The sequence below is a fragment of the Gopherus flavomarginatus genome, chromosome 2, assembly GCF_025201925.1.
Source record: "Gopherus flavomarginatus isolate rGopFla2 chromosome 2, rGopFla2.mat.asm, whole genome shotgun sequence".
In the NCBI taxonomy this organism is placed as follows: Eukaryota; Metazoa; Chordata; order Testudines; family Testudinidae; genus Gopherus; species Gopherus flavomarginatus.
This window is the reverse complement of record NC_066618.1, coordinates 45,889,138-45,912,493: the sequence shown is the minus strand read 5'-3', so window position 1 is coordinate 45,912,493 and position 23,356 is coordinate 45,889,138. Positions and strand designations below refer to the sequence as shown.

Genomic DNA, 23,356 nt, shown 5'->3' with positions numbered 1-23,356 from the left:
AAACTGGGCAGTTTGTTGACGGCCACATAAGTGTAGTGATTATCCTAGCACTTGTCTTTTAAAACTAAAAGGGTTTCAGAAAAAACTAAAGCTCTTCCACAATGTACCGTGTTCATGACAATACGCTATTTTATATGCTCAGTCTATTATCAAGCAAAATCCCAATTTCAAGCACTCTCCTTTAAGGCTTTAGTGTGTGTAGGTAAGAAAGAAAAAAAAGAATACCTATAAGTTTAAGAACAAAAAAAAAAATCCCACGTGTATAAAAGACTATGTATTTGTTTCTCAGAAAATTCACTGTACATCTGCAGGATATTATTCGTTTCACATTCTTAGACAGTTTTCTTAAATTTCCCCTTTCTTACAATGTGTGTCAGATATGATTCCAGATTTGCTTTCAAAACAAGAAGGTTCAATTGATAGTGGCATAGAGTCAGAACTATGAAGTTGAGTTCAATCTCATGAGGACCGTATTTTTGACAAAAGACAAATTTAGCATCCACTCAGATGTTCATAAAGATTGATCCAATATCCAAAAATGGATTCCCTCCTTTAATTATGTTATACTTCTGAAGTCTGTAAAATACGAAGTTTCTCTTTCTGATATTCTTCATTCTCCTTCTCTGCTTCTTCATCTAGTGATTTTCTTATACAGGTTTTTAGTTCCTCTATTCCTTCTCCAGTATGGGCAGATACAGGAATAATATCCTTAAAGTCTATGGTGCTCTGTGGAATCAGCTCTTTCTCCACTAAATGTAAAGAGTCTGAAACAGAGCATATTTATAGTTATTACACAGTATTTCTTTATACCATAAAGCATTCATAAAAAACTTTACCAAATGGGACTTTATTAGTTGAATTTTAGAAGATATATGAACATAATACCCTTTTATATTGTGACTGGAATAATTCAAAACAAATTTTGAAAGATTCCAAATTTAAAGAGAGTTTCAGAACAGAAATACTTGCAATAGCAGTTTTATTTTTGCATTATAGTGCACTTTCATTCCTAGGCTGAGATCACAGCCTGCACCTCTCAGAGGCGAGCACAGAACTCTCAGCCCAGAGGTGGTAGGTGTGTGAACCCCTTCTTGAATTCTGATCTGCTCCAGGGTGCTACAGCAACCCCTCTGTAACTCAGATAGTGCAAGTGCGCACGCAAGATCTAAGATACAGCAGCCTATCTAAGGTTGCACAGAATCTCTGCAGCACTGCGGCTCTGCTCCTGACAGCGACGCCCATGCCACAGGGCTTGGAAAGAGGTCATCAGAAGACAACCTTATTGTCTTCTGCTGTGCCTGTGCTGGAGGAATTCTCCCCTACCCAGAACCAGAGGTTTAAGGCATTTTCCAGGCTGTTCCTCCAGCCTTATACCCTGCCTAAAGGGACTAGCCACAGATGAGGATCTTAGCTTCAGTCTTTCTGTCCTGGGATTTTTGCCTACTCTAACAATAAACCAGCAGACATTATTATTCACTAACAGGATACGGTTCCTAAATGTAGGAACTGACTTGTTTTAAGCTTTACTTTTAAATAATTGATTAACTAGATGACCTAATAAGCTTCATTCAATTTCCAACATCTCTTTGCCAACCCAGAATAATCACAACTGTGTATTAAATAGAATCGGGAAAAAGTACTAGTAATGTCCCAACAGGGCTAAAACTCTTATACTGAGTTTATAGTACTGAGAGAGCAGCTGACTGGACAAAGTTATGACTGCATCCTAAACAGATTTAGGGTGAAATCCTGGTCTCACTGAAGTCAATGGGAGTTTCGCCATTGATGTCAGTGGATCCAGGATGTTGCCATGAAGAGATTTATAAGAACACATTTCTTTCTTTATGTGATACTAAGCCAGAAAGGGTTAAGTAACCAAGAGGCTAAATGAGCCAAATTCCACCTTTAAAGGCATTTTAGAAAAGTATATATATGGTAATTAGAGCAATTCCTTACAAACAGCTAACAAAGCCATGTTAGATAGACTAGAGCTTTGAAACAAACATATTGTTAAGGAATTAGAAGATACTGATTGTATGCATCTCTTTTAACCTATATCTTATTAGATGTTAACAATGTAACCAGATTATCTTGCAGATACATTTCTCTTCCTCTCTATTACTAGGTTCTACTGATTCAGAGATCAAAATGGAATATTAACATTTAGATGAAACTTGGGTATAAATATCGTTGTCTAGATTTCTCTTTGAAGTTTGTAGTAAACTACTAATCAACCTTTGGGTAGGTCGTGGCCTTATACTAATCAATGCAACTAATTACCTGTTTATACATAGGAAATAGGGATGGACTTCAAAGCAACCATGTATATTACCTATTCTTCACCGAAGGAATGCCCACTGCGTTATCTGTGTCAAGGGGTTATAGTAGCCTGCCAGAGATCTATAAAAGAACTCCAGGGCCTGACCCGGTCATCTCAGATCTGCTTAAGTTTGCTCAGGAAAGCTTGAGTTGCAAGACGGAGGTCTTCTGCGCCAGTCTGGATTACCCTATTTTTCATGGAAGAATTTATACAGACTCTGTACATGGACTATCTGTTGGATTATAACCCATGGAACTGATTCCGAAAGAACTTTTTGCAACTCAGCAGCTTATCTCTACTATGAAACTGACTAAGACCTTTACTCATATCTGTATAATCTTTTAACCATAATCACTTTTTAAAATAAATTTTAGTTTAGTTAATAAGAATTGGCAGTAAGCATGTATTTGGGTAAGATCTGAAATAGTCATTGACTTAGTGGGTGATGTGTCTGATCTCTTGGGATTGGTAGAACTTTAGATATGGTGAAAAAGACTAAGTAATCCTCACCATATTTGACTAGACTGTCTGGGTGGGAGGCCCAGGGCTAGACTGCTCTAAGGGAGCTGTGTTTTGGGCTTTTACATAGCCAGTAAGGTACTGCAGAAGTTGTTTTGTTGCCAGCTTGATGAATCGAATTATTAGAATAACCACCAGATTTGGAGATTGTCTGCCCCATTCTTTGCTCAATCAGGGCAAACTGCAATCTTAGTGCAGCCCCTCTAGCGACCATGGTCACACCTTACAACTGCTGACCCTTTATAAATGAAGTTTTCATATAGAATGTTTAGTGAATACCCATCTTTTTGTAAGACTTGAGATCTCCTGGCTAAAGTCAGTCAGGAACCTAGAGTTTAAAAATAGATAGAGCAAGCAGCCAAAAAGAGGGACACGGGGGGCCTCAAGCTTCCCAAATAAATTTTAGGTAAAAATGAAGACTCTCTGCTTAGTCTATTGTTCAACATACCATCAGCTAACAGATACTTCCACAAATATTTACAAAGGTAATTTATGATAAGTAGATTGTAATTAAGAAGATACTGTGCATTAGGTTAATTTACCTTGAGGATTCTGTAGTTGTTTCATAAGTTCATTCAAGCTATCCTGAGCATTAGGCAAATCCATTTTATTAACGGCAAGAAGTGCGGGCTTTGTCCGAAGGTCTTCTTTGTACAACTCTAGCTCCTTAAAACAAAGTTAATTTGCCTTTGTAAAAAAAATTTTTTTTTTTACTTCAAAACATTTTTCTGGGTTTATGTTTTCCTCTTTCATTTGTTTAACTGTCTGAAGAATCAGCATTCACTACAGCACTGAAATCTACTGATGTGCTCAATGTTGATGTACTCACACAGTTTGAGAATGTCAACTCATTTAAATGCATTTACTGTAGGTACACAGCCTGCACCATTGCGATTCATTCTCTTGTAAGGTAGAATGACAGATTTGTTCTTTTTATTCACATCTGTATTAACATATACAGAAGCATCTACTGGTCAGAAGTCTCTCAGAGTTTATCTTCACAGCTTGAGTTGGTACACTTGAGTTACTGCACTCAAACTAGCCTAGCTAGCGTCAAAACTGGGCTTGTCTACATGGTGCAGCAGTGCACACTACAGCAGTGTGAATTCTAATGCACACCAATATGTTGCAAGCTTACAAACCCACATAGACCCTGCCTGTGTGCACGAGCAGGATCTACACAGGCCAGTAAGCGTGCAACACATTGGTACACATTAGAATTCACACCCCTCTAGTGTGCACTAGTGCACCATGTAGACAAGCCCACTGGAGTTACAGAGTGATAGGATGAGTTGCTGTAATTGAGCTGTTGCATTCCCACCGCATTATTAGCTTGAGCATCACTCAAGCTTCAACCTACCCCCCTCCCCCAAATAAACCAGCTAGCTTGAGCTTAACACACCACTTAACTTGAGCTAGATGTGTGTGTGAAAAGGAGTGGAGTTAGGGATAAAACTCAAGTTATAACTCAAGCTAATTGTGCTGTGAAGACCATCTCTGAGACAAAGCTTAGGCCAACAACATTTGTAGGGTGTGGAATTGTTGTATAATTTATTATTCTTAAGTTTTATATGCCATATGAGAGATCTTGTCATTATATCAAAGGTATCATCCCTAACTGTGAATCATGCAGCATAGGACTGTACTATGGCATAAGCTGAAACAGGAAACAAATATATTATTGGAAGTCACAAAACAGGAAAGGGGGGGGCAGTGAAAAATAATTTTTAAGATGGAGTTGAGTTTAGTCAGTGAGGATAACGGAAGAATGCAGGATAGGCCATGAGACTCTGTATATGGCCCCCAAAAGGCGAAGGGGCTTGCAAAGTTGAAGACTGATATCTCCTGAAGCTCCTAAGACTCAGGCCTAGTCTACTCTTAAAAATTAGATTGACCTAACTATATCGTTCAAGGCTGTGAAATAAGTTTCACACCCTTAGCACCATAGTTAGGTTGACCTAACCCCGGGTGTACATGCAGCTTGGTCAACAGAAGAATTCTTTGGTTGACCTAGCTACCACCTCTTACAAAGGTGGACTAACTACATCAATGGAAAAAACCCTTCCTGTTGATGTAAAAAGCTTCTACACTTATGGCACTACATCAGCAGGATGTCATAGCCGTGCTGCAGTAGCACACGCATACCTTCAGTTACCTCATGGTCTGGATAGAGCAAAAGCCAGAGATTTAGCAGATGACCTGTTTTCCACTTACAAGGCAGCTAAATCTAGGGACTGAAGAGCTCTGGCTCTTCATTCAGCTTGGCCTTCAGGAGCATCTCCTTACAGATACAGCAGAAGTTAAAGTTTAGCTATGTCTAAAGTTTTGTCATCTGCCTTAAGTACATACAGAAAAGTTTGTTTTTGCTAGCAATCTTAAAAGGCTGGGGATTAAGCAACCACACTGGATCCTCAGTAGCTTTATCTACTAATCCAGCAGTCAGTTTACACACGTTTTAGCTATTCTTTCTTCACATAGACAGTATTAGAGTCAACATTTGAAAGGATAGGAAGTTACCTGTGTTAGAAGCAGTACAGTTTCAAAAGCTGTTCTGAATCGAGTTTTTGAAGATAGCCGAAACCCAGAAATATCAACCTAAAATGAATTGTAAAGTTACACAAAAAGCATTGGGGGGTGGGGGGAAGGAGAGAAGAGGACCATCACCCATTTTTCAAGATATCCAGGCCCAAGAATGGCTTTTTGGTCTGTTTTAAGAGGATCTTGTTGCACAATGGCTACCTAATGTCTGAGCTGTGCTAGAAACCTTTTTATGTTGTTGAGGAGTAACAGGCAATCTTTATAAAAGCCTCTGATCTATTTAGCGACAAAGTTCTGTGACACCTTATAGACTAACAGAAGTATTGGAGCATAAGCTTTCATGCGTGAATACCCAGTTTGTCAGAAAAGCTTATGCTCCAATACTTCCGTTAGTCTACAAGGTGCCAAAGGACTCTTTGTTGCTTTTTTACAGATCCAGACTAACATGGCTACCCCTCTGATACCTGATCTATTCAGGTATCTCTATGACCTTCATCAGCATAATACCCATTATTTTGTTAGATTTCTAGTCTAAATACTATATTAAAATTATATTTGTTTACAACTGCATCTAGAGTAAAAATAATACAAGACAATTAAGGAAATATTTTTTCAAAGCCATCTGCAATAAAATCTCAGGAATTTAGGTTTACAGGATAGTAAACTCTAAGCTAAACAGAATAAAAAACTAAAGTTAACAGGTTATTTAAATTATAATATTTACTTACTACAAAGAGAAGCTGTTTGGTTCTTTCTACATGCTTGAGGAATTTGTGGCCCATTCCTTTGTTTGCATGTGCACCTTCAATCAATCCTGGAAGATCGGCTACTGAGACCTAGGAAGATAAATGGAGATGTCAGAAAAAAATGGTAAAGTACTTTTAAAAAAACAAATGTATTCTGGGCATGCTTATTTTATGAGGATCTTATTTTGTAGCTATTTATTTCTGAGAATTGTCATTTGAGTGTTAAGAACCAGCTCATTGGCAATATTTACAAGCAACTGCAAAACATTTAAAAGCCTAACATCAGAAGTCTGCTTTAGCAGACAAATAATGGGCTACAAGTTTCTGCTGTTCTCCTGAAGCAGCATTACTGATGCTCAGCCATCTACAGTAGAACCCTGTTTATTTGACCCTCCATTATCCAGCCGTCATAAAATTATAGAATATCAGGGTTGGAAGGGACCTCAGGAGGTCATCTAGTCCAACCCCCTGCTCAAAGAAGGACCATGATAACTGGACAATCCAAAAGGTGATCTCTCCTGTGGCCGCTAGATGGGGCTGCAGCACTGCACTTTCCCATTCTCCAGTTTTTCCCTGATTTTTGATTATCCGATTTGGCCCAGTCCCAATAAGATCAGATAAATGAGCTTCTGCTGTATATATTTACTAGGTCTCAGCAATCTAGAAAAATAAAAGGCTTCAAACCTATCCAACACCTACAAACCAGAAGCGGATATAAAGGATGAATACCTGACAAGAGCTCAGGGTCAGCACTTGGCAGGAATCCCTGCACTCTTGCTTTTTCCCAGCAACTGATGACTAGGTTTTCTATCAAGATGTTGCCCCAATATCTTGCCAGTGAACATCATCTTCACTCACCTTTATACTGGCCTTTGGCTAGTAGGTGTTTGCTAAATATGTCAAACTCTGCTTTGGGATTCTCCGTCTAAAAAGACATGGAAATACATTAAAAGGCTATAGAGTTTCAACTGCCTATACTAAACAATCCATGGAAGTTAAAATGTACAGGAAAAAAAATCTATTTTCTAGTATGATAGAGTTTGGTGGTGCTAGCATATCACTATCACACACTACTTTTACATTTCCTCTCTATCAAATAAAACAAATTACTTATACAAGCAAATAAACTGTTGCTGGTATCTGATCACTGAGAGACTAGAAAAAAAGTCATCCCTGGGGACGTGTAATTATCCACTTGGTAGAAGATGTGCCATTGAAAATAAGTTACTGATTCCTGGCAGATCAGTTCCTTTTTGGAATTAAAAACAGATCCTGTTATCTTGTTTTGATTTCTTCTCAAAATTATTAAAAAAGTTGCCAATTTAATCTCCAAACGCAAAGGCACATTTTGCCTTTAGATGTGTGCACCATTCCTACTGGGGTTTGTGCATGTCCATGAAAGGGCAGACTTTTGCTCTTACCTATTCACAATACTGGGAGATTTACAGGGATGTATAAATATTCTATGGGACTTTCAGTTAGTCCAAATTTGTGCAGGTAAAATGAACGTCTGTACACAAGGAGAATCTGGGCCTGACAGATTTATTTATTGATAATGCCTGTTTTATAAACTATTTTAACCAATACGCTAGGGACTAAAAATCAACCGTAGTTAGTTACCTGTTTAAAATTGCCATCTCCCAGTATTTAGCTGTTTATAAACTAACAATTTCCATGAACAAACAAGTAGTATTAGGACCAATCAGAAATAAGATTACCCTTTAAAAATAAATAACCAAAACATAGCCAGACAAATTTTGTTTAATTTTTGCTCCATGGTTGCTTTAGTTTCGTTTCCTGTAACCCAATAGTTTGAGCTGAAAAAAATCAAAATTCTCTGCTTTTCCTGTATTTCTCTAACAACAAACAACCCCCCAAAACAAACAAACAGAATATGCAAGAGATGAAAGGGACAATTTATATAATAAACATGTTTTTGTAGGTAACACTAGGGTACTTACTCTACTATTGGAAAAAAAAAAATCAAGAAATTTACATATACCCCTTCCATGGCATTTAGGGCTTGATCGTGTGAAGTCAGTGGGAGTTGGGAGGTGCACAAGATACCAACATACTAGGCAACCAGTTAATTTTATTTGTATATAAGTTACGTTGAAAGTAGGCAACAATAAAATAGACATGCTAGATATTTGCTCATATTAAATTAAGCAAGATAATTTTTTGAACAGGCATGAAGTGATCAATTACTAAAACGTATTTTAATTTTTCCAATCCTTTAATAGTGACCTGTTAATATCAGCTGCCAGGGAAACAGTAGATACAGGACGTACAATATTTAAATTCTCAGTCATTTCATGGCAGTAAAATTCAGTTTAAATAAAAAGATTAAAAGGGCCACTGCTGAGTCCTCTAAGATAATTGCCTCATTCCTGTTTCTAAACAGAAAAAAAAGCACTTTTCCTTTCACATCTTAGAACTTTGCTCTTGTGGTTAAGTCATCAGAAATCTTTGATGAGCATCTTTAATCTTGGAATGACAAGCACAGTACTACATGTGTCTCATATTTTTACACAAAGATACAAGCTTGAAAAAGCAAAATGTGTGAATGTCCTACATGAACATGGTGTCTGATCCTGCATTAGAATCCAGAGGCAGGGAATCTTGTGCAATCCCAACTACCTCAACAAGACCTTCACACCAAACTTGAGTTGATAAGTTTGAGATCAGAATGCAAAATTAAGGCCAGAGAAGGAGATTGTGGAGAGATGGGAAAAATGAAGTAGGTGCACACAGTACATTTTTTTTGCCTTGTCTTTGGAGCACATGTGACTTGAAATCAGTGTAATGTAATAGCTTCTTGTAATATACAAAAAACTAAAATACAAGAGTGTTGTGTTACTCAGATGATGAACAACTGGCTCTGAAGCTCTTAGTCCACTGGTTTGTAAAGAACATTTTTTCTAAGTTGTTGATTAAATCATTATAAAAATCTACACACACACAAAAAAAAGTCTCCCTATGGCTCTTCATATTTCCAGGACAATTAATTATTCATAGGAATACACCCTGAGTAATGTGAAATTCAGCAGTGTTTTTTAAAATCTAGGTGAATTCTGTGCACAATTTGGGTCACATCACACGTTTACACGCACCCATTATCAGACAAAAATGTTACTGAAATGCTTTATTTGGCATTAAAAACAAATGAAATCCACGTTTCTACTGTTTCCTAAGAAATGCCATTTAAACTGAATGATTTTCATTCAAAATGTGTGTCCAATTTTCTGTCTCCCTTAATCATAGAAATGAGCCTATTATATGCCAAATTACTGCAGAGTCAACTCAAGTTGGAGATAAAAGATGGCAACTCTCAAGCCAGAATTTTCTTAGTTCTAGAAGGCATTAACCATTTGGGATTTCCCTTGACAAAAAGGTTGCAGTTTTGTTTCATGCTAAATACTGGGTACTTCTGTATTTTTTATCATCACTATATTCAATAACTTAGAGAAACTCATTTGTTAGATGTGAAACAAAAAGGCGGAGAAGAAAGCTAAACACATTTAGGTGATGAACTATTAGTTGGTTACTACAGAATCCTAGTTCCCTCTGTTAAGGGAAACAGAAGTGGGAACCATCTTTACTTTCTCCATTTTTGCGCCATTAACTATTGGCGTAGAAAATACTGCAGTAACATCCTTAAGCAAAGAAAATAGATATTTGAAAGTATGATTCAGGATTAAGCTCTACTGCAGAAGACGAAAGGCTGTAATGACATGAATCTAACTAGCCATTATACCCAAATGTATAACAAATTAAATTGCTTTTCAATACCAACCTGCTTATAATCTGGATACACGATCTTTCCCAGTTCAGGTTTTAATGTTGTGACTGGATGGGCAGGACGAGAACAAAAAGAAAGTCACTTTTAATATGCAGTACTTAACATTATAAAACCTTTATGCCTCTCCTTATGTGTTGGACCTAATTACTCTCATGCCTTCCTTTGGAACATTTCCATTATATTTATATGAATGACATGAAGTTACATCAGAAAGTACTACGGCATAATGCAACAGATATGAATCCTAGTAAATATCAACCAAACCTCTTTTGAAAATTAAGATCACTGTTGAAAATTAGGCCAACACCATTAACTCTTCCCTCATTGCTTTCATCTCCCCTAACCATGTTGATCATACAGCAGCTACTGCTTCAATTTTTGCTTTTTGTTCCCCCAGGACACTGAGCTCACAAAACTAACAATTAAAAACAAATTTCTATAGTTGTGGCCTCTTCACTGCTTCTATCATGCTTTAGACTTAGTGCCACAGAACTTACTTCTGTTTTCACATGAATCTTTTGTAACAGGACAGAGCACCACAATAATGGTGCTCAAGGGAAGCCACCTGTCTTTCTTGCTGTCTCTTATGAGGTGTGAAAGAAGTGAGATAAAGACAAAGAGAGTAATGATATTTGGCAGATAACATCTGTAGCCCAGCAACTGTAGGCAGCTCCTACTCTCCAGTTCATTTCTAAAAGTTGTTCAGTCAAGCCATAGGAAAAGCCTATGTTCTTAAGTAATGTTACAGCAATGAAAAATAATGCAGTTTGTACTTACAAGGATAATCTGCAATCTGAGGTTTCGCATGAGAAACCCTGCTTAGCAAAGAGGATTTTCCTGCATTTGGAAATCTAGAAGAAAAGTTGGGATTTACACAGTGAGTAATTACTGTCACATTTACATATGAGTTACTACTGAGTTAAAAGAACAACACTGGCAAAGATATAATTCTATTATTTTTCTGTTTCTGACAATCTAAAGTGGGCATCTCCCCCCCCCCGTCAAATTAATACTATTTAGACTGTTAAAACTTTTGAGGCAAGAACTGTCTGTTAGGGTATGTCTACACTATGAAATTAGGTTGATTTTATAGAAGTCGATTTTTAGAAATCGATTTTATAGTCAATTGCCTATGTCCACACTAAGCGCATTAAGTCAGTGGAGTGCATCCTCACTGCCGTGGCTAGCATCAACTTATGGAGCGGTGCACTGTGGGTAGCTATCCCACAGTTCCCACAGTCTCCACTGCCCATTGGAATTCTGGGTTAAGCTCCCAATGCCTGATGGGGCAAAAACATTGTCGCGGGTGGTTTTGGGTACATGTCGTCAGTCGCCCCTCCCTCTGTGAAAGCAACGGCAGACAATAGTTTTGCGCCAGACACCAGGGCGATTAGGGGAGCACAGCAAGGTGTGCTGCGCATCAGAGAGGCTTTGAAAACCAGTTTCATCACTGGCCAAGCTTTGGTGTGTCAGTTGTGTGTGTTTCTCCTTGATTCAAACCTGCCCCCTTTGTTGATTTTAATTTCCTGTAAGCCAACCACCCTCTCCCCTTCGAAATAAGTAACTATTGTTTTGAAACCATGCATTCTTTCTTTATTAAAAAGAAAAAAAAAAAGAGAATGGACAAGGTAGCCCAGGTGGGGTGGGTGAAGGAGGGAGGGACAAGGCCACATTGCTTATTGTGGCCACACTAAAAAATCAAACTGTTTGAATGACAGCCTTATGTTGCTTGGGCCATCCTCTGCAGTGGAATGTATGGGTGCCTGGAGCCTTCCTCCCGGGTTCTAGGGTGTCTGGGTGAGGAGGCTACGGAACATGAAGAGGAGGGTGGGCGGTTATTCAGTGGATGCAGCAGGGTCTGTGTCTTGGTGGCTTTTCTGTAGCTCCAACAGACGCTTCATCACATCCTGCCTCCGCTCTTCAAGCTCACTTAATTCTTTTCTGGCCTCTGCCACTGAATGCCTCCATGCATTAAGCTGTGCCCTATCAGCGTGGGAGGACTGCATGAGCTCGGAAAACATGTCATCGTGAGTGCATTTTTTCCCACCTTCTACTCTGTGATAACCTTAGGGATGGAGATGATGGGGGAGCGTAGAAACACTCTACGCTCTACAATGGGTGGTCATGGTCACCTGTGCTGCTGAGTTCGCCATGCTGAACAAACAGGAAATGAAATTCAAAAGTTCCTGGGGCTTTTCCAGTGTACCTGGCCAGTGCATTGGAGTTCAAAGTGCTGTCCAGAGCAGTCACAATGGAGCACTCTGGGATAACTCCTGGAGGCCAATACCGTTGATTTGCATCTGCACTACTCCAAATTTGACCCAAAGTTGATTTTAGCACTACTCCCCTCGCTGGGGAGGAATACAGAAGTCGATTTTAAGAGCCCTTTAGGTTGACGGAATGGGTTTGGCTGGGTAGATGCATTCATTTTAAATCAACCTAATGCATCTAAATTCGATCTAACACCCTAGTGTAGATCAGGCCTTAGTACGTACTTGCACCGCGTCTAGTGCAATGGGGCCCTGATCTTAGAAATCAGAGATCTAGTGCTCTTGAAGTGATTGAGTCCATTCCCCTTTGCTGAGGCAGCGTTAAGTATACCTAGACCATCCCTGACGGGTATTTGTCTAACCTGTTCTTAAAAACCCTCCAGTCATGGGGATTCCCTAGGCAACCTGTTCCAATGCTTAACTATCCTTAGAAAGCTTATCCTAAAATCAAACCTAAATCTCCCTTGGTAAAAATTAAGTCAATTATTTCTTGTCCTACCCATGGTGGACTTGCAGAATATTTTATCACCACCCTCCTTATAACAACTTTTTACATATTCCAAGACTGTTCCCAGGCCTCCTTCAGCCTTTTCATCTCTAGACTAAACAGGCCCAGTTCTTTAAACCTTTCCTCATGTTTCCTAAACCTCTTGGCATTTTTGTTGCTGTCCTCTGGACTCTCTCTCCAATTTGTCCACATCTTTCTTGAGGTATGGTGTCCAAAACAGGACACTACTCTAGCTGAGGCCTTGCCAGTGCTGAGTATACAAGAACAGTTACCTTCCAAGTCTTATGTATAATACACTTGCTAATATATCCCATTGCCTTTTTTTGCAACAGCATCATATTGTTGACTCATTCAATTTGAGATTCACTAAAACACTGCCTAGCCAGTTATTCTCAGTTTTCAATCTGTACATTTAGTTTTTCCTTCCTAAGCATAGTACTTTCTACTTTCTCTTTCAAGTTGTTTCATCTTGTTGATTTCAGACCAGTTCTCCAGTGTATCAAGGTCATTTTGAATTCTAATCCTGTCCTCTAACCTGCTTGCAACCCACTGCCCGCATTGTCATCTGCAAAAATTAAGTGTAGTCTTGGCTGGGACCTCTAGGTTTCTGTAATTCAGACAGTAAATATTTTATACAAACTCTCTTTTTTCACAATTTTGAAAACCATTACAACTGTTTATAAGAATGCAGACAAATTAAAAGACTTCCTGAAAGTTTCAGGGATGAACTCATTTACAGTGAAACTTAGTTTACTGGATAATGTCATTATTTTAACCAAGCAGTTATCTTTCCTGTAAACTCAACAGTGCTCCCGAGGTCTGAGCATGAAATATCTGAAAGTGTGACGAACTTTCATGCGTAACAGCTTTAACTGACATTATACTCTCCAAAGGGCATTGTTAAAAAGGCATTATGAGGTTCCAGGTTTATTGTGTCTGATTTTTATACCCGACTGCTCATTTGAAAAGTAAAATGATATTTTTTCTAACTGATAGCCTTGCAAACTCAGCCTGGTAGCTGAAATTTAAGTGATGTTCTTTCTGGTACATATATCATTCCAGTAATAGAAGATTCTACAAGTCAAATGCCATCTTCATTTGCACTTTTGCTACTACTGCCTTTTGCAAGGTTGCACAGATATAACTAAGTACATGATTGAAGATAATACAGTTCTACAGGTGGTCACGAAATTGGAACTAAGTTAACAGTTCTGTTAATTTTACACACTTCCAGTGTGATCTTGGGAAAGTCACAGATTCTGTGTACCTTACCTCCCCCCTGAAAAAGGCGGATATTACTACTTCCCAGGTGTATTGTGAGGCTACATCCATTAAAGGCTGTGAAGTGCTTTAGATCTACTGATGAAAGGCACTGTATAAGGGATAGGTATTATTATTGATGAGTGAACCAGAAAAAACACAAAAAACCCTTCTAGTTCATGCTCCAAGATCTCAGCTGATTATGCAGGGCGCTGACTACAACAATGCCTCCCATGTTCCCCAAACCCTTTTCACATAAGAAAGCAGCAACAACTGAACATGGACAGCAAACTGGTCTTCTGAGTCAGGCAGTGCCATTTTTCCCTTACATACTTTACAGAACAGACCCACACTTAAGAGTTAGAAATAACCCTTTTCAAAATAACCACTTTGAACTTCCAGTGCCTTTAATCCCATTTGTCCCATTTTACCCATGATTAAATGGAGTTACAAAACACAGTTAGATGCCTTACTCAAATCAAACCTCAAGCATGGCCACAGGAACAGGACACAGTTCCTAGTCACTCAATAGAAGGAGGAGTTCATAAGGGACCTTGGTTTAAGTCAAATTTGCAGACCATCACACTGCACTATATTTCACTACAACAGTAAATCTATGATAAACAAAGTTCCTAAATAGATATTAAAAGTCACATGATCAAAAATGTGTGAAGGTTAGGAATCTATGGGGAGACGGGTGTAGTATGGAACTGCGATTAAAAATAGGACTATGGTCTTGCAGTCTGCTAGCCAACAGGGAGAGGCATTTTTCTTTATCACCCAGTAATGAATTATTGCTTGAGGAATTCACCATGCTGTGAATTTAAGCATAAATTAATAAAATCAAACTCTGTTAAACAGCAAGAGGGACACCAACTAATTAAAAAACTGATATTTTAAAGGCTTAATTCCTTACAATGGAAGAAACAATGACTTTTATAATAAGAAAGTTAATGGAGGTAATTTAATGCTCTCTGATGATTGAAGAAGTCATATAGACAATTCAGAATGTTACTCCTTCCATTTCTTCAAGGAAGTATTTTATTTCTATCAAGGCTCGACGTATTCTCTTTGAAGCTCAATTGCAACCTTTCTTGTACCTCACAGTCCGTACCCAGACCTGATGATCCTCTCTCAAGATAATAAGATTTCTTGGTCTGATCTAATAGCAAAGCACTTGTGTATATGCTGAAGTAAAAGCAACATATTCAAAGAAAAGATCAAAGTACAGGCACTAGAGTTTGACTCACAATCTTCATTAATAATGATTCTATGCTTTTAATGAAAACCTGTCAGCTCAAATACGAACCAAAATTTAGGATTTGTAACCCGCCCTGAGCTTTTACAAAGGGATCTGGCATAAAAATTTTAAACAACAGTCCTAGTTTAAACAAATGCATTCCACTACAATACATTGTAGCACTGTGTTAATACATGACAGCCTGAAACTGAAATTGACTTCAGATTAGAAACTCAAGTGAAACTAACTAGTGCATTTTCATTGGAATACACAGACCCCTGCAAATCCATTCAATATAATTCACATTAAAAAAAAAAAAAAATCTCTTCAGACCTTAATAAAAAGTCTACCATGAATCATGAGTTGTTCCCTAAGTTTTTGTGCTTGAATGCCACATATCCGAAATAAATACATTTATAAGTTACTGTGCCTCCTGATATTTTGCAATATAAAGCAAGGATCTGAAACTCAAGTCACCATGAGCGCTGCATGAGTACATTAGCCTGAGGGCCACATCACTGACACCTTTACATATAAGGATACAAAACCCCCGCCCCACTCCGCCCCTTTCATGAGGCCCTGCCCTGCCTCTTCCCACCCCCATTCCAACCCCTTCCCCAAAGTCCCCACCCTGCCCCTATTCCAACACCTTCCCCAAATCCCCGCCCTGCCTCCTCTCCTTTCCCTCCTGGAAAGCCTAAGCACCACCAAACAATTGTTAGGCAGCAGGAAGCACCTGGAGGCAGCCAAAGTAGAGGGGATGCAGTGAGCTGGGGGGAGTGACGGGGAGGGGGAGCTTGGCAGCAGCAGGAAATAACTTTGCGGGCTGCATGCTGCCCATGTGTTTGAGACCCCTGGTATAAAGAGACATGGCCTCTGAATATTAAGTGGCACAGATGCAGACTACTGACATATATTATTCTTCCTGTTATTCACAATACATAATTTGTCAGGGAATTTGTGTGTCCCAAATATTAAACCAAAAGACCAGCTTCTTATATCTTTACAAAAGTAATGAGAACAATATTTTAAAAAGTTTGTAGCATTAGTAACCAGAGGTATTCATGAGGTAGCCCAAACCATCTAATATTCACATTTTTCACATATAAAACTCTGCAAAGAATTATGCACATAAAGAATCTTACTGAGCTCAGTATGACTCCTTGAATGTGTAAAATTACACACATGCATAGCATTTGCAGGACTGGAGCCAAGCAACCCTGTTTTGTAACATCACATAACCCTTGAAGATGCACAGCAAAATATCAACCTTACTTTCAAGTTTTCAAACATCCAATGTAAACATATCTGCACATTTCCATCTAGAAGTACTTTGCTCATTATGCACCCATAAAAACTAAGAGTAACTCACTGTGCACAAGGTACAGGGAAAAAACCTAATGAGTTCTTAATAAACAGTGTTTGTGTGGTTTTAGTGCATTAGATGCTTTTCTTCAGATTTCCTAAAGAAACCAATTAAATTTGTTTTCTTTTTATCAATGGCAGTGAAAAGTACCAGATTAAATGCAAATGAAGCTGAAAGGCCAGAGTTCAAGGTTTTCCATACTCTCCTAACAGCATGCAAGGATGCTTTTCTGATTCCATATCTAGTTTTAATGCCAAAGAATAAATATTAAGGAGACCCACTTGTGCCAGTACTTGGTTGGTAATGACAATTTTTGCAATACAGCTACCAGTCCACTAGGCCTTTGCTTGAGATTCCCAATTCATTTCACATATACTACTGAACATCCGTGTAATATCATCATCAGCCTCACCTGGATTCAGACCAGTGGCCCTACATTCATCCAACCATGAGTAATGCATTCTGATAATTCATTTTAACAGCAAAAAACAACAAGTAGCAGTTTGAGGCTCAGTCATGAGTTTTTTAAAAAGAGGCAGAATTCAAATCACATGTATTCCCCTTCCCACCTCATTTGAAGTGTATTACTTTACATTATACTCCTAAATGTTCAATTCACAGGTAACAGTTTCCAGTACTCACCCAACTAAGCCAACATCTGCTATAAGTTTCAAATCAAGATGGACTATTTGTATCTGGCCTTTCAAAGGCAAGAAATTTGTAACCAAACAGCCACCAATACCTCCACGAGCTACCAGTATTCTCTCTCCTGCTTTATTAAGTTCTCCTGAAAAATAAAATCACTAGTCAGAAAATATAACTGTTGTGCAACAGTTAAGATTCTCAATTACCAGGTAAACCTGCTGTCAATGACAGAAGAGGAGAATTTCCACTAGTTTCTATATAAACCCCTTGGCCTGATGGGCATGGTGCATGTCTCTTTGTCAAGAGTCAGATATTTCAACTCCTAACACCACATAACTACATTAGGTAGAGTTTCCCTTTGGAGTTATCCCTAGAAAATGAATACATGGTGTGGTCAAAATGGTAGTTGACACTAACAAGCACATGATTCCAAAAAGAAAGTAACACTAATTGCATGTAAGCTCAATATACTATATCTCCCAAAGTATTACTTTTAAGTGGTCAGCATCACCACATTGTATCATGCAGTTGGATGTGGGTTAAACCAAGAAAAGCTGCATGTTATCAGTAGTTTTGAGATTTTTAGCCATGGTTATAAATGCTTGTTAGTCAAAAAATACTTTAAACTTGAGAATTCTGTCACCTTACCTATATCATACTTGAATCTTGTTTAACACTTAACCAAAAAAAAATAAAAAAAACTCTGAAAACTACAAAAAGAAGAGTACTCTTTAATGTCAAAGTTATAGTTTGAGAAAGAGCCTTGCACTGATAATTTGTGAAATTCTTTTCACTGTTCTAGATAAACTCATAGAATATCAGAGTTGGAAGGGACCTCAGGAGGTCATCTAGTCCAACCCCCTGCTCAAAGCAGGTCCAATCCCCTGTATACTGGGGATTGGATAGATACAATAGTTAAATTTTTTTTTTAATTATTGAAAGTATCTTGGGTAATCCGAGAGATTTTGAAATTTAGCCAGTTTTATAGATCAAATAACTGAGTTAAAGAGTGGACAAGTAACCTTTCCAAGGTCACGCAGTATTTCAATGGCTCATTGTAAAACCAGCCTGGCTTCCAGCCTTTAAATCTTGTTGTGAGAACATGTTCCTGGCACTATACTTGGTGATACAAATTAATTATAACTATGCTTTTGGAAGGAGCCTCCAACATCAGAAGTCTCCCACATGTGAGCCCGTCTCCCCACATTTGTCTCAATAAACAAATCCTTCTATTTTGTCTTAAAGATAAACCATCTCACAAGAGCCTTTGGTCTGAAGAGTGACATGTCAAGTTTGCTGGGTGCACTAACTGCCTTACTTTCTGCAATCTCAAAATAAAGGAAAAATAAAGGCCCTCACCAATCTGTTTCCCATCACAGGAAGTAACTGAAATTCCCAGAGGCACATCAACTTCACAATCTGTTCCCTTTTCACCTTTCAGTGCAGAAACACTGCAAAAAGTTAAACATGAAAAAGTCTTAAGGGGTATTTTTCTTTCAGGTTACAAATGTTCAATAATATAAATCAGGACACAATACATCCTTACCTACTGTTGGCTCCTGCTCCAGCTACAAAGCGTTTCTGGGGAAATCTGCCTTTAATTCTCTTTAAGGTAGTTTTTTCTTTAGCTACAAGCCAGACATCACCGCCTCTCCCTCCTTCTCCACCCAAGCGAGGATGCCCCATTCCACCGGTTCCTCCTTTCACATAGATTCTCAGATCATCTATAAAGCTGCCATACTAACAACATAAGAGGTGTTAAATTGGTGTTTCCTATTTACCCCGCCTGCCTTTCCCACATACACTGTCAGTAAGCTCCTAAGCACCAGCCCTGGCAAGACGGCATTATCGAACCAAGTGTCAGTGAGAAAATAATTCAGGAAACTAACGCCTGAGCTGCCTCCCCTGCTCCGGGGCAGGCTGAGAGAAGGAACCGGCGGGGGCTTGCCAAGGCCGCCTAGCAAGCCCCGCTCTCCTAGCCCAGCCCCCAGCGCTCGCGGGATTTGTAAACGCGGAGCCCACCGAGGCCCGGCCGCAGGCTCTGGGACTCCCCAGCAAACCAAGCACTGGGCTGATCGGCGGGAGCCGGCTGGGCGCTATTGGAGAGGGCGGAGGGGGAGCAAGCGTGGGCCGCCCGAGCGAGCGTGGCCACTCGGCCCACACCCCTTCCCCCGCCAGGGGCTGCGCCGCTTCGCCACCCCAGTCCCGCTCACAGGGGGAGCTCCGGCCGGACACAGGGCTCGCGGCGCGCTGACCTTCCGGAGCAGCGCGCGGCTCCCCAACACCATGTTGGCCAGGGCCCCTCAGCTCGGGGCTAGCAGCAGGGACGCGACGCGACGCGACGCTCGAGCGCAGTCACTGACGTCATCGCGCTTCCCCTTCGTGAAGAGACGCGTGCGCCGGCCCAGCCCGCCCTGAGGGCGGGGCTGTATGTGCGTAGGGGCGGGGCGGCGTGAGGAGGGACAGGCCCAGAGCGGCGAGGGGGTGTTACGGGAGGGGGGAGCGAGGGGAAACGGGCGGGAGGAATAGTGCGCTGGGGGAGGGGGCGTGGTGAAGGGTCAACGTGAGGGGATGTACGGGGGGTGCAGGGAGGGGCGGTGTGTAGGGTAGGAACAGTGAGGTAGAGGGGGAATGAGTGTTTAGCCCTCTGGATATTGTGGGTTTGCCCCTGGCTGCTCACTGACAGTGGGCGAGAGTGTTAAAAGGAAGGTGGAATGTGTAATTGTGTCAGATCACAAAAGCCTTCCTCCCAAGCAGCGGGGAGATGCTACTTTAAACAAATCCCCAAAGAACAGTCAAGTATGGAGGTAGCCATGTTAGTCTGTATCCACAAAAACAACAAGGAGTCCAGTGGCACTTTAAAAGACTAACAGACTTATTTGGGCGTAAGCTTTTGTGGGTAAAAAACCCACTTCTTCAGATGCATGCCACAAAACCTTATTCCCAAAGAACAATAGCTCCCATAAATATGAGTGAAACTGGGCCAGGCTGCTTCCAGCGGCGACAAGCACAAGGTACAGGCCATCTTTACGTTAGTCTTTGGGAAATCTCCCACCAGCACAGTTTCAGCAGTGGTAGCACTGGCATATAGATAGGACACAGATGTTTTGACCATCATCTTCTCAAGGCAGGATTAGATAAGGTGGTAAAAAAGCCTGTGCCCACCAAGCCAATGTTGTGGTAAAAATGTCTCTAGGCTTTCACTCACACATATGGTACCATTGCCAGAGCTGCAGCAGTGCTATTGTTCAGTGGGAGATTTCCTCCCTAAAGAAATATATAGAAAGCTTCTGCTTCTCCATCACAAAGACAGTCTTCAGTGAATATATTAATAGGTCCTGACTTTGGTGGTTGGAAGTACTGATTACTACTATATTTGAACTGATATCCTAGATGTGAAAAGCCTAAAAGCCTATCAGAAGCAATGCTAGAACATTGGGGGCCTGAAGCAGGAATATTTTGGGGGCCCCTATACACAACACTGACAGCTGAAGCCCTGCTGCCCATGGCTGACAGCCCCAGTCCCATCCCCCAAAGTTGAACTCATGGAGGTCATGTAAAATCATGGAATCTGTGACCTTTGTGACCGACTTGTAGCTTTAATAATAATAAAAAGTAAATACGGGGCCCCCTTGAGTTACCAGAGGCCCTAAGCAATTGCTTAGTTTGCTTATGTCTAGCGCTGACACTAAAGCCTATTTTCAATTCTTGATCCATCCTATCTTTTTTCCACAATTTTAACAACATTTTAAACATTATGTTTTTCTCTCTCTCTTTTCTTGGCATAGGACTCTTCAGAGTTGGGAACCACATGTACAAAGTGATTAATACATAACTTAATTCCTGTTTGTGTCATTGTGTTTTCCAGAGGTGAAAGTAAGCCAGTACGGTACGGTATGGTGTACTGGCAAGAGCCAGTACGCTGTGCTGGACTGCGGTCAGCCCAGAGCCCTTTAAACCCTCCGCCCACGGCTCCGGCGGCGGCAACCCAGAGCCTTTAAACCCCCTGCCCGCGGCTCCAGCGGCCAGGCTGGGCCAGATTTAAAGGGCTCTGGACTGCCGCGGCTGGACTCTGGGCTACCTTCGCTGCGGTCAACCCAGATCCCTTTAAATCCCGCCTGCGGCTCTGGCAGCCAGAGCTGAGGTGGGGATTTAAAGGGTCCGGAGAGCTGTGGTAGCAGGAGCCCTGGGGGGCTCCCAGCCACCTCTGCAGCTGGGAGCCCCGGGTTGATTTAAAGGCCCTGGGGCTCCCAGCCATGGCCGGTGCCCCAGGTCCTTTAAATCTCAAGAGGCCACGCCTCTTCTGGTTGAGGCCATGCCCACCTCAGGACTCCGGCTGTACTGGTAAGTCCTGTAAGTTACTTTCACCCCTGGTGTTTTCCCTATAATTTTCATTTTTCTCATCACAGAATGAAGTTTGGATGATATCTTTATGTAAAAAGCTAGTTATAAATATTTTCTACACTAAGATAAATTAAATAGGGTACTATAACTTTTCTTGTATTTATTAAACTACCCTTATCCATAATTTATATTTAATATTTTATTTTTTTAAAAAAGTTTGAGAGAATAAATAATAGAATCCAGACTTCTAGACTTTCAGACTTGTGGTTTTCAACTGCTCACACTTCCTCTGTTAGCCATAAATAAAGCTAGGCTGTGCTTATTCAGCAGCTGGATTGTTGTGCTGATGAGGATATATGAGAAATCTTGACTGACTGTCCCTGATCTCTGTTGATGGATATGATGAATTAATGAATAAAATACTTTAAGTGAATGAGATTCCATAATACCCACAACATATAATGCTTTTCATCCTTAAGCATTAGATCCAAGTACTTACTTAGTAGTATTTTTAGAATGCCTGAAAATTAAGCCATTTTTCTACCTCATTGTCTTTCACTTATATATATGAAAAAATATGGAGAAGAGCTTTTAGTTATGTTGATAATTATTTGCTGATTTTACTGCAGTTTGTTTACTGTAGTTACTGTACAGCTGGGTTTGGCTAATAGTAACTGTAATGCCTCCAAATACTTCATATGTTTTACTTTATTATATTGGAGTCTTCTGTAGGACTTGTAAATGTTCTTTTGCAAATACAACAGCAAGGGAACATTGTTAGACCACATTGCACAAGGTACATAATATTGGAAGTATCTTCATTAATGGTTATGAATAATCTAGTGTCATTGTCCGTGTTCTTTTCTTGTACATCAATACATCGTAATGAGTATTCTCATTACTTCTTTCAAGTTCAGTACTGCTTGGTTTTCAGGGTGTTGAGTCAGCATGACAATTGATAATACCAATGGCATAATCTATAAATATATTTGTTCTTGAAGACACTCACTCTGAGGTTGCTAGCAGCTCTTATATCATAAAATGCTGGTCACCCTCAACTCCCATTGACTTCCAACAGGAAGGTAAATATGTCTACAGCCTCATCCAGAGTTATTATCAATGGTCACATTAATTCAGCTCCATAACATCAATCATCACTGAAGATGAAAGAAGGGAAACACAGGAAAATGAGAACCTTCAATGCAGCTTAAGTCAGTGAGTGTTGATGGTACTCATTAGAATCAACACCACTGATCCTAGCACTAGTTCTGCTCCAACACTGAGCAAGTTCAGAAGAAGAACAAGAATTAGATGATTTATTACATCATTGCCTTTGAAATGAGCCATTGTTTAGGTGTCTTCACTGCCAAAGTCTTTATAATACAGAAGAAAAATAAAAGAGAGATGCTAAGATTGCTGGTATGCACCTCAAAGTATCAAAGGTGTTTAGGTGGTTTCTTTACCAACTGCATTGCTTTTTAAAATATTTATATCATTACTCTAAAAAACCCGGCCAATTTCGCGAGCAACTTACTGATGCTGTTGTTGTCTTCTTTTAATTTAATTTGGGTGTTGAGTTATACAGTGGGTGTGACAGTGGGCATACTAAGTGTCAAGACTGATTGTAGAACACCACCATTTTTTCCTTGATGTCACAGACTGCTAATCAGTGACGCACTGTTTATTGCTATTCCATTGATTCAATTCTTTATCTGCAGTGAGTCCCACTTACGTAACAGATTTAAAATAGCAAGATGTGTAATCATACAACAGAATTCAGTTGTTGAATCATGCATAT

At 39.9% G+C, this 23,356-nt stretch overlaps 2 protein-coding genes across 5 annotated transcripts in view; one reads left to right on the top strand and one right to left on the bottom strand.

Moving 5' to 3' along the window:
- Positions 1 to 23,356, top strand: part of FAM237B (family with sequence similarity 237 member B) — a 1,214,420-nt gene that overhangs the window by 3,547 nt on the left and 1,187,517 nt on the right. The window contains exon 1 of one of the 2 annotated variants that reach the window (XM_050939699.1): positions 21,550 to 21,567. The exons of the other annotated variant lie outside the window; for it this stretch is intronic. The gene's annotated coding sequence lies outside the window, so the exon portion shown is untranslated. Of the gene's footprint in view, positions 1 to 21,549; positions 21,568 to 23,356 lie in introns of those variants that run through there. 2 annotated transcript variants of the gene reach the window in all.
- GTPBP10 (GTP binding protein 10) lies at positions 260 to 19,583 on the bottom strand. Of its 3 annotated transcripts, none has more exons than XM_050939630.1 (10): positions 19,428 to 19,583; positions 18,761 to 18,954; positions 18,574 to 18,665; positions 17,212 to 17,356; positions 10,703 to 10,776; positions 9,920 to 9,972; positions 6,106 to 6,213; positions 5,357 to 5,434; positions 3,382 to 3,505; positions 260 to 764 (listed from the first exon to the last, which is right to left on the bottom strand). In XM_050939630.1, the coding sequence occupies exons 1-10, from the start codon at positions 19,500 to 19,502 to the stop codon at positions 562 to 564; spliced, it is 1,146 nt and encodes a 381-aa protein (XP_050795587.1). In that variant the 5' UTR covers positions 19,503 to 19,583; the 3' UTR covers positions 260 to 561. The 3 variants fall into 3 exon arrangements, with proteins under 3 accessions (XP_050795587.1, XP_050795588.1, XP_050795589.1); XM_050939631.1 differs by having other exon boundaries at positions 19,470 to 19,581; XM_050939632.1 differs by having other exon boundaries at positions 18,761 to 18,938; positions 19,470 to 19,577.